The sequence below is a fragment of the Anolis carolinensis genome, chromosome 2 (assembly GCF_035594765.1).
Source record: "Anolis carolinensis isolate JA03-04 chromosome 2, rAnoCar3.1.pri, whole genome shotgun sequence".
NCBI classification, from domain to species: domain Eukaryota; kingdom Metazoa; phylum Chordata; class Lepidosauria; order Squamata; family Dactyloidae; genus Anolis; species Anolis carolinensis.
Genome location: NC_085842.1, coordinates 58,916,259 through 58,927,719, shown reverse-complemented (window position 1 = coordinate 58,927,719; position 11,461 = coordinate 58,916,259). Strand labels below are relative to the sequence as shown.

The 11,461-nt window shown below is 41.2% G+C and overlaps 1 protein-coding gene across 1 annotated transcript; it reads left to right on the top strand.

Annotated features, from left to right (window-relative positions):
* The first annotated feature begins 1,485 nt into the window (after positions 1-1,485).
* On the top strand, positions 1,486-4,625 carry LOC134296015 (uncharacterized). Its single transcript, XM_062969774.1, has one exon. It carries the CDS (start codon positions 1,874-1,876, stop codon positions 4,412-4,414), a length of 2,541 nt encoding a protein of 846 aa, XP_062825844.1. The 5' UTR covers positions 1,486-1,873; the 3' UTR covers positions 4,415-4,625.
* Positions 4,626-11,461: the final 6,836 nt, after the last annotated feature.

The window sequence follows — 11,461 nt, the reverse complement described above, 5'->3', positions numbered from 1 at the left end:
ATATTTATTTAGTAAGCAGCCTACACATGTACACACTAGCAGCATTCAATTCAGGTTGGGGAAAGTGCCAGCCGTTTCCAGGTATAACTTGCACAACAAAAAACAATTTCTATTTCAATGTGTTGTCGAAGGCTTTCATGGCCGGGATCACAGGGTTGTTGTATGTCTTTCGGGCTGTGTGGCCATGTTCCAGAAGCATTCTCTCCTGACGTTTCGCCCACATCTATGGCAGGCATCCTCAGAGGTTGTGAGGTATGGAGAAAACTAAGCAAAGAGGTTAATATATATCTGTGGAAAGTCTAGGGTGAGAGAGGTCAGTGTGAATGTGTAGTTAATCACTTAAATTAGCATTGAAAAGCTTATCTGCTGTCTTCTTCCTGCCTCTGGGGCATCCTTTGTTTAGAGTCGTTAACTGCCCTTGGTTGATTCATGTCTGGAAACCCTCTGTTTTCAGAGTATTGCTTTTTATTTACTGTTCTGATTTTTGAGTTTTGTAATACTGGTAGCCAGATTTTGTTCATTTTCATGGTTTCTTCCTTTCTGTTGAAGTTGTCCACATGCTTGTGGATTTCAATGGCTTCTCTGTGTAGTCTGACATGATAGTTGTTAGAATGGTCCAGCATTTTTGTGTTCTCAAATAGTATTCTGTGTCCAGGCTGGTTCATCAAATGCTCTGCTATGGCTGATTTCTCTGGTTGAATTAGTCTGCAGTGCCTTTCATGTTCTTTGACTCTTGTTTGGGCGCTGCGTTTGGTGGTCCCTATGTAGACTTGTCCACAGCTGCATGGTATCCGGTAGACTCCTGCAGAAGAGAGAGGATCCCTCTTGTCCTTCGCTGACCGTAGCATTTGTTGGATTTTCTTCGTGGGTTTGTAGATAGTTTGTAGGTTGTGCTTCTTCATCAGCTTCCCTATGCGGTCAGTAGTTCCCTTGATGTATGGTAAGTACACCTTTCCTCTGGGTGGATCTTTGTCTTGACTCTCATGGCTTGTTCTTGGCCTTGCAGCTCTTCTGATGTCTGTGGTGGAGTATCCATTGGCCTGTAGAGCCCAGTTTAGGTGGTTGAGTTCACCTTGGAGGAGGTGAGGTTCGCAGATTCTTTGTGCACGGTCTGTCAGGGCTTTGATTGTGCTCCTTTTTTGACTTGGGTGATGGTTGGAGTTTTTATGAAGGTATCTATCTGTGTGTGTAGGTTTTCTGTAAACTGTGTGGCCCAATTGTTGATTGGGTTTGCGGATGACCAGAACATCTAGAAATGGCAGTTTTCCTTCCTTTTCTTTTTCCATGGTGAATTGGATGTTTGGGTGGATGCTGTTAAGATGGTCCAGGAACTTGCTGAGTTCTTCCTCTCCATGGCTCCAAATCGTGAAGGTGTCATCTACGTATCTGAACCAAACAGTTGGCTTTTTTGGTGCTGTTTCTAGGGCCTGTTTTTCAAAGTATTCCATATAGAAATTTGCTACTACTGGGCTGAGAGGGCTCAAAAATGCTGGACCATTCTAACAACTATCATGTCAGACTACACAGAGAAGCCATTGAAATCCACAAGCATGTGGACAACTTCAACAGAAAGGAAGAAACCATGAAAATGAACAAAATCTGGCTACCAGTATTACAAAACTCAAAAATCAGAACAGTAAATAAAAAGCAATACTCTGAAAACAGAGGGTTTCCAGACATGAATCAACCAAGGGCAGTTAACGACTCTAAACAAAGGATGCCCCAGAGGCAGGAAGAAGACAGCAGATAAGCTTTTCAATGCTAATTTAAGTGATTAACTACACATTCACACTGACCTCTCTCACCCTAGACTTTCCACAGATATATATTAACCTCTTTGCTTAGTTTTCTCCATACCTCACAACCTCTGAGGATGCCTGCCATAGATGTGGGCGAAACGTCAGGAGAGAATGCTTCTGGAACATGGCCACACAGCCCGAAAGACATACAACAACCCTGTGATCCCGGCCATGAAAGCCTTCGACAACACATTGAACATCTCTACGGGGAGAAATTGTTCCAAGACACACGGAGATTGGAAAAACTAAGGACCAGGAAAGCACATCTGCTGTGCTCCCTGACCTTCCTTCTACGCTGCAGAGACACAGATACCATCCCACAATTTCTTGCAGCCAAAAGGACCTTCAAAACACCACAGGCTCATCGCATTTACAACCGCCTGGAACGCAACCTCTTGAGAGAGAGAATCCACACCATCCGTAAAGAACTCGCAAACACAGACAAAGAACTGCTGCACCTCCACATCAACATCAGCCAAAAGATGAATACCCAGGACTGGGATAAAATAGACAGCCTTACCTACAAGAAAATGGAGAAAGACATGGTTCTCCACACCAAGAGACAAAAACAAAAATTTGACAAATGCCGTAAGCAACAGCCAAAGCCAGAACTGGATAAATCACGGACCATCATCAACCTGACAGACAGACAACTCACTGAAGACCAAGTATCCATTCTAGAAAAAGGAGGAAATTTTGCAGTCACCACCACCAGGATCCCAGTAGAAAACATCATTGCCAATGTTGAATCAGCAATTTACCAGCTCCCTGAGGAAGAAGCAGAGGAGGTAAGAATTGAAACAGCAAGGATCCTGAGAAATGCAAAACTCCCCCCCAGCAACATAACGAGAAAAGAAAGACAGGCCATCAAAGATCTCAACTCAGATCCTGAAATCATCATTCTTCCAGCTGACAAGGGGAATGCCACAGTAATCATGGAAACAAAACAATACAAAGAAAAAATCAGACAACTTCTAGATCCCACAATTTACAAGAAACTGAAACAAGACCCCACTAACAAAATCACCAGAAAAACGAACACTCTAATCAAGAACTCCTCCATTAACTTTGACATACGCCAACAGCTGTGCAAATCAGAAGCCCTCCCACCCAGGCTTTACGGACTCCCCAAAATCCACAAGGACTCCATCCCACTCAGACCCATTGTAAGTGCCATTGGATCGCCGACTTACAACCTGGCAAAATTTCTGGCTACACAGCTACAAACCCACATTGGGCTCACTGCACATTATATCAAGGACTCTACACACTTTATAGAAAAGATCAGCAACCTCAATCTAAGCACCAAGGACATCCTGATCAGCTTTGATGTGGTGTCCCTTTTTACCAAAGTCCCAGTAGCTGACACCCTCACACTAATCAAACAAAACTTCCCAGAAGACATCACAGCCCTGTTTCACCATTGCCTCACCACTAGCTACTTTCAGTGGGACACTGGATTCTATGAACAGAAGGATGGAGTGGCCATGGGGAGCCCTCTCAGCCCAGTAGTAGCAAATTTCTATATGGAATACTTTGAAAAACAGGCCCTAGAAACAGCACCAAAAAAGCCAACTGTTTGGTTCAGATACGTAGATGACACCTTCACGATTTGGAGCCATGGAGAGGAAGAACTCAGCAAGTTCCTGGACCATCTTAACAGCATCCACCCAAACATCCAATTCACCATGGAAAAAGAAAAGGAAGGAAAACTGCCATTTCTAGATGTTCTGGTCATCCGCAAACCCAATCAACAATTGGGCCACACAGTTTACAGAAAACCTACACACACAGATAGATACCTTCATAAAAACTCCAACCATCACCCAAGTCAAAAAAGGAGCACAATCAAAGCCCTGACAGACCGTGCACAAAGAATCTGCGAACCTCACCTCCTCCAAGGTGAACTCAACCACCTAAACTGGGCTCTACAGGCCAATGGATACTCCACCACAGACATCAGAAGAGCTGCAAGGCCAAGAACAAGCCATGAGAGTCAAGACAAAGATCCACCCAGAGGAAAGGTGTACTTACCATACATCAAGGGAACTACTGACCGCATAGGGAAGCTGATGAAGAAGCACAACCTACAAACTATCTACAAACCCACGAAGAAAATCCAACAAATGCTACGGTCAGCGAAGGACAAGAGGGATCCTCTCTCTTCTGCAGGAGTCTACCGGATACCATGCAGCTGTGGACAAGTCTACATAGGGACCACCAAACGCAGCGCCCAAACAAGAGTCAAAGAACATGAAAGGCACTGCAGACTAATTCAACCAGAGAAATCAGCCATAGCAGAGCATTTGATGAACCAGCCTGGACACAGAATACTATTTGAGAACACAAAAATGCTGGACCATTCTAACAACTATCATGTCAGACTACACAGAGAAGCCATTGAAATCCACAAGCATGTGGACAACTTCAACAGAAAGGAAGAAACCATGAAAATGAACAAAATCTGGCTACCAGTATTACAAAACTCAAAAATCAGAACAGTAAATAAAAAGCAATACTCTGAAAACAGAGGGTTTCCAGACATGAATCAACCAAGGGCAGTTAACGACTCTAAACAAAGGATGCCCCAGAGGCAGGAAGAAGACAGCAGATAAGCTTTTCAATGCTAATTTAAGTGATTAACTACACATTCACACTGACCTCTCTCACCCTAGACTTTCCACAGATATATATTAACCTCTTTGCTTAGTTTTCTCCATACCTCACAACCTCTGAGGATGCCTGCCATAGATGTGGGCGAAACGTCAGGAGAGAATGCTTCTGGAACATGGCCACACAGCCCGAAAGACATACAACAACCCAATTTCTATTTCCATTTTTAGAGGTAGCATATTGCACTGCAGAACTTCAAGAGGAATATTTTTCTGCAGTTCCCTGTCAAGAAAAGCTCTCTTTTCTTTCTGGAGGGTGAGGGGGGAACACAGAAATGCAAAAGATGTTTAGCACATACTGATGAATCCTCTGCAGAAAGAAGCCACGTTCCTTCTCCATTTTCCCCAAAGGCAACTCATTCAGGGTGCACAGAAACATAAATGCATGTCAGGATTTGCTCTATTTTTCCCCTCCTCTACCTGAAATTTGACTTTCTTTCCACTTCATATTGCATTTGACAGATAGAATGCCGATAACTGAATGTTTAATGGATTAAGGTTTATGTACAAGGTTCTGTGGATGAATGGTTCAAGTATTTTGTATTGTTTTAAATCTGTATATTGCATATTGCTAATTTATTTAACTGTTTTTAACTGCTTATGTTTTATTCTTTTGTATTGTGCATTGGCATTGGATTCTGCCAGCTTTGTAAGCTGCCCTGAGTCCCTTCGGGTGAGAAGGGCGGGATAGAAATGATGGAAATAAATAAATAAATAAATAAATGTTTGTTTGTTTGTTTATTTACAGCATTTATATCCCGCCCTTCTCACCCCGAAGGGGACTCAGGGCGGATCACATTACACATATAGGCAAACATTCAATGCCTTTTAACATAGAACAAAGACAAGACAAACATAGGCTCTGAGCGGGCCTCGAACTCATGACCTCCTGGTCAGAGTGATTCATTGCAGCTGGTTGCAGCTGGCTTGCTCTCCCGCCTGCGCCACAGCCTGGGCCTTGTTTCAGGACTTTGTCTTGTCTCTTTTTGCACTTCTTCAGATGGCTTGGCTAATAGCTGGGTTTTTTAATATTTATTCTGATATGCCTGTAATCTTGCTGGTATCATACAGATTGTACTTCCTTTAGATAGCTGTTGTACTTTTTTGGGGGGAGGGGGGGTATAGTACAATGGATGTATCAGGTCATAGTTGCAAAAGGAGAGTTCCACAAATGTGACCCTTTCAGATGGTCTTAAATACTATTGTTAGTCCCAACTAGAGTAGAGTGATGAATCAACTAGATTTATCTACATTGTGACTCACCATTCAATAATTGTTTCAATTGAACTACTCTATTAGACATTAAACAATGGCATTCCAACTAGGCAGTTGCACATTCCAGTGTGTTCAATGTACTACTTTATTTGCTGGGGTTGTAGAAAGAGCCACTGTACATTGCCCGTTGTACAAAGGGACAATATGCAGGCAGAAAGATAGCTATTAGCTACACAATGTGGCTATTCAGCAGAACACTGATGTAGCACAAGCATGAATGTAGATTTACACCTCGCAAGCATGACATAGGATCATGGCCTGAAGGCGCTTTTATCACACACTTTATAAAAAGGGAGATTCAATTAAAATATTGAATAGATGCTTCAGGCAGCAGTGGGTTAATGGTCCACTTCAATCAGGACTATGGGCAGCAAGATTCTGGTGTAAACAGATGACTCTATCCAGAAGAAAAAAATATATACTGTACCCGTAAGCAAAATGTGATGAGGGTGCTTTCACAGCAAAAATTCAGTTTATATACATGGGACATACTTTTGTTCTGACTTTGTAGAATCAAGGCTCCTTTTTTCTATTGTGCTATGAAACAGAGCTGGAAGGAAACAGCAAATGTTTTATCCCACTCCAAACATCTTCACTCTCTTTAAGTTAGCACTTATAATCAAGACCACAGTAGGCCACACAAGCGGAGGACAGAAGCAAACGTGGAGTTCCACACAAGGAGGTCTGCACAACAGACTGTTCCATGGGACTCAAATAAAGTAAATCAATAGGAACTTGCTTTCTGGGTCTGTTGACAAAAATAAACATAGAGGCCAACAGTTGGGAGTGCTTTGATTGTGTATTTCTGCATGGCAGGAGATTTGATGCCACCTTAGGTTTGCTGGTTTTGGTGCTGTTGTTTTTTAACTGTCATACCTCTGAGAGAGGAGGAGGAAGAGGAAAGGTCCCAACCTCTAACGGCTCTGCCAGACTCTTCAATTTATCATCAGCTTCAGCCAGATGATTGAGTCAAGGACCAATTCCTGCTTCTTCCGCCTCCCCAATGGCCCCATAAAGTTAATAAAATAGACTCATGCAGACAAGATGACTTTTGTATTTCTTCACACTCCTTCCTCACCCCACAAGAAAGTTTGAACTACAAAGCTGATTTGAAACAAAAACAAGGTATTGTGCATGCAGAGGAAATTCTACAAATAATATGATAGGAATGTTCCCTCCAAAATCGAAGCTTCAAAAATGGGGTGCACCTTAGATCAGGTGAAATATGGCAGTTATGCTGAGAATACATTCAATGAAATCAATTGGACTTCAATTAATAATAAATTGTCCCACTTATTTCACTGAATCTTCTCCTGTGGTGACTGTCTAGATCCAACCTATTTGTTGTTGTTTATTCATTCAATTGCTTCCGACTCTTTGTGACTTCATAGCCCAGTCCACGCCAGAGCTCCCTGTTGGCAATCACCACCCCCAGCTCCTTCAAGGTCAAGCCAGTCACTTTAAGGATCCCATCCTTGCCCTTGGTTGACCCCTCTTCCATTTTCCTTCCATTTTCCCAAGCATCCTCCTCTTCTCCAAGCTTTCCTGTCTTCTCATTATGTGGCCAAAGTACTTCATCTTTGCCTCTAATATCCTTCACTCCAGTGAGCAGTTGGGCATTATTTCCTGGAGGATGGACTGGTTGGATCTTCTTGCAGTCCAAGGCACTCCCAGGATTTTCCTCCAACGCCAAAGTTCAAAAGTGTCTATCTTCTTTCGCTCAGCCTTCCTTCGCTCAGCTCTCACATCCATAGGTTACTATGGGGAATACCATTGCTTTAACTATGCAGATCTTCATTGCCAGTGTGATGTCTCTACTTTTCACTATTTTGCTCTCTGGGGAGTCGTCCCTTGGTGAGCCCTCGCCCCTTGGGAAGCACCCCACAAGCGCTGCTGCCTAGCCACTGTACGAAAGTTTGAGCATTCTTTAGCGTTTCCCTTTTTTGGTATGGGGATATAAATTGATTTTTTCCAATCTGATGGCCATTCTTGTGTTTTCCATATTTGCTGGCATATGGCATGCATCACCTTGGTAGCATCATCTTTCGAGATTTTAAACAGTTCAGCTGGGATCCCATCATCTCCTGCTGCATATTCCTGGTGAATATGCAGAGGAGGTGAAAAATAGATTTCAGGGACTAGATTTAATAAATAGAGTTCCAGAAGAACTATGGACAGAAGTTAGCAACATTGTTCAGGAGGCGGCAACAAAGTATGTCCCAAAGATAAAGAAAACCAAGACGGCAAGATGGTTGTCTGCTGAAACACTGGAAGTATTTATTTATTTATTTATTTCAATTATTTATACCCCGCCCTTCTCACCCGACGGGACTCAGGGCGGCTTACAAGTGGCAATTGATGCCGTTACACTGATATACAATAAACTAAAATGATTAAAACAGTTAAAACAGTCATAAAATACAATATACAAGTTTAAAACAATGCAAAATGTTTATGCCAAGTAGCCGAAGAAAGAAGGAAAGCAAAAGGAAACAGTGATGCCCAATTAAAGGCACAATTCCAGAGGTTAGCCAGAAGAGATAAAGAGCTATTTTAAAACAAGCAATGCATGGAAGTGGAAGAAAACAACAGAAAAGGAAGGACGAGAGACCTCTGCCAGAAAATTAGAAACATTGAAGGTAAATTTCAGGCAAAAATGGGCACGATCAAAAACAAAGATTGCAAGGACCTAACAGAAGCAGAAGAGATCAAGGAAAGGTAACGAGACAATACAGAAGAACTGTATAGGAAAGATAATAATATTGAGGATCCAACCTATATTAAATATGTTTAGATTTTAAGGATAAGGTAAATGTTTTCCCCTGACATGAAGTCTAGTCATGTCCGACTCTGGTGGTTGGTGCTCATCTCAATTTCTAAACTGAAGAGCCAGCGTTATCCATAGACGCCTCCAAGGTGATGTGGTAGGCATGACTGCATGGAGTGCTGTTACCTTCCCGCCAGAGCGATACCTATTGATCTACTCACATTTGCATGTTTTTCAACTGCTAGGTTGGCAGAAGCTGGGGCTAACTGCAGGAGCTCAGCCCACTCCCCGGATTCGAACCACCGACCTTTCGGTCAGCAAGTTCAGCAGCTCAGCGGTTTAACCTGCTGTGCTAATAATATTAAATGAATTAATGCTAAAATCATTTTATTAAAATTCACAGGACTTAAGAAAACACACTCCAAACACATTTCATTTGCATCCTTTCCTTCCTTCCCTCCCTCCTTCCTTTTTGAAAAAAATAAATAAAATGCCTTTCACTTGTAATATCTTAATACATTTGTATAATCTTGACTGGTCGCTGAGCTCTGAAATCGTGTGAGACATCAACATTCTCTGTGCAGACTAATTATTACTGACAACTTTCAAGACGCCACAGTTTCTCCTAAAGCTATATTTTCCCGGAGAAAATTAGTGAATAGTTAGTTTCTTCTTTTTTGTCTCTACTTTCATGTGTTCTAGTCAGAGCCGGCCCTAGGTATTTTTCAAGTGTAGGCGAACAGAATTTTAGCGCCCCCCCCCCAAAAAAAAACAATCACTGAAAAATAAAAGTGTTGGATAAGCGAAAATGTTGGAAATAAGGAGGGATTAAGGAAAAGCCTATTAAACATCAAATTACATTAAGATTTTACAAATTAAGCACAAAACATCATGTTTTACAAATCAACAGAAAAAGCAGTCTCGACTGCGCCCCCGTATGTTTGGCGCCCGAAGCGACTGCTTAATTCGCCTCATTGTTGGACCGGCTCAGTTCCCTTCATTCTTCATTTTTTCCTCATATTTCTTTACCATTTACAGTTCTAAATAATTTTTACCAAGTTGTCTCTAATTTTATTCAGTCTTCTTATGTGAAGAAAAGGAAAACAGTACAATGGTCATTTTGATGGCGATCCATTCTTCTGCTTGCAACAGTTTCTTAAAACATACAACAACCCAGTTTCTTAATAGCTTGGACATGTTCACTATTTGTTGCAAAATGGGTAGAGGGGTCTTTCTTTCCTTTTTCAATGTTCTCAAATTACTTCTTTCTCTGCATCATTTTAAAGAGTATAGAGCAGGCCTTAAGCAGCTAAAGGGGGAAAGGAAAGGGCTTGAGGCTGTTAGGAATGGTAGGAGTTCAAGTCCAAAACATCTGGAGGGCCCAAGTTTGCCCAGGCCTGCTCTATACTAACATAACAAATGTACTTTTCATCTCATCAGTTTTCAACTAATGGGTCACAACTCACTAGCAGATCTAACTAGGACCATGGCAATGGTTACCACCACCATTTAAAAGAGAGATACAAAAATTAAAATGGCTTTCTGGTTGATTACTAATACATTAATTGGCATTTACTGGCCTTTAATCCCGTCTCCTAAATTTTGCTGTTTCCTCGTTTCTACAACATCTGGACCATCTCAGAATTGTGCTTGGATTTTATTGCCCTAAATACCCTGGTGTCATCTGCAAAGTTAACTATCTCATTAATTACTCCTGTCTACTAGGCTGCTCTCAGGTCTACAAATAATAATATGGTAGGGAAATTGTTTTTGAAAGCATTAACCTCGCAGCAGTTTCTGATGAGCAGTAAAAGTGAAATGTTAATTAAGAGTGTCCTGCAAAACCCAACCTCCCTTGACTTGTCGTAATTGCACTTGCTAATGCAGAGATTTGCTCTAGCCACAAAACTACTAGTTCTGTGTCTGACCGAATCAAGGACTGCTTTTGCCATAGTCCCTAATCATCCCAAGATGAGATGATTTAAAAAAAACAAAAACGTGACTAGTGATTCAACGACAAGGGATACTTGATCAGCTTGGTCTAGTTTCTTGGAACATGTCCAAGATAGGATATTTTAAAATTAAAGAATATGCTATAGATGGAAGCAGAAGGTCTTGCTGACTATCTCTGATGTGAAAACAAACAAATCTTTACTATTAACATTTCATGCCAACTTGTTCTAAATCAGTGGTTCTCAACCTGTGGGTCCCCAGGCGTTTTGGCCTACAACTCCCAGAAATCCCAGCCAGTTTATCGGCTGTTAGGGGTTCTGGGAGTTGAAGGCCAAAACATCTGGGGACTTACAGGTTGAGAACCACTGCTCTAAATAAAGACAAAGTACTTTTACATATAAAATATTTCTAAATATTTATTTATTTATTTTAAAAATTTATGTTCCAGCTTTCTCATCCCGAAAGGGACTCACAACATATATACGGCAAACATAAAATATGTTTTTGAAAGCATGTTCAATGCCAGAACATAAAATAAACTATAAATATACTAAACAGGAAAATCAGTTATTTTCACATTAAAACCATTATTTAAAACCAGTCTTTCTTGAGCTTAAATGATAGTTTCTTGCCATTCCACATTGGTTGAGGTTTTTCTCTTTTGAGCTCTTGTAATTATTTAAATGCTGTCCACATATTATTTGTGTCTTAATATAGATAGAAGAATGCTCACTAATACTGCTATATAAAAATAATAATCAAGATTCATATTCATTTTACTATTTATGATTGACCATAAACCCTGCAGTGTTGGTAAAGTGTATAAATCTTTACAGCAGTCCAGTAGTTCAGATACACTTGTCTCCCCCAGATGTGATAGAATTATAGAGATCTCGTGGGCCATCCAGTCCAACCCAGTCAAGATGCAGGAAAATCACATTCAAAGCACCCTCGACAGATGGCCATCCAGCCTCTGCTTAAAAGCCTTCATAGAA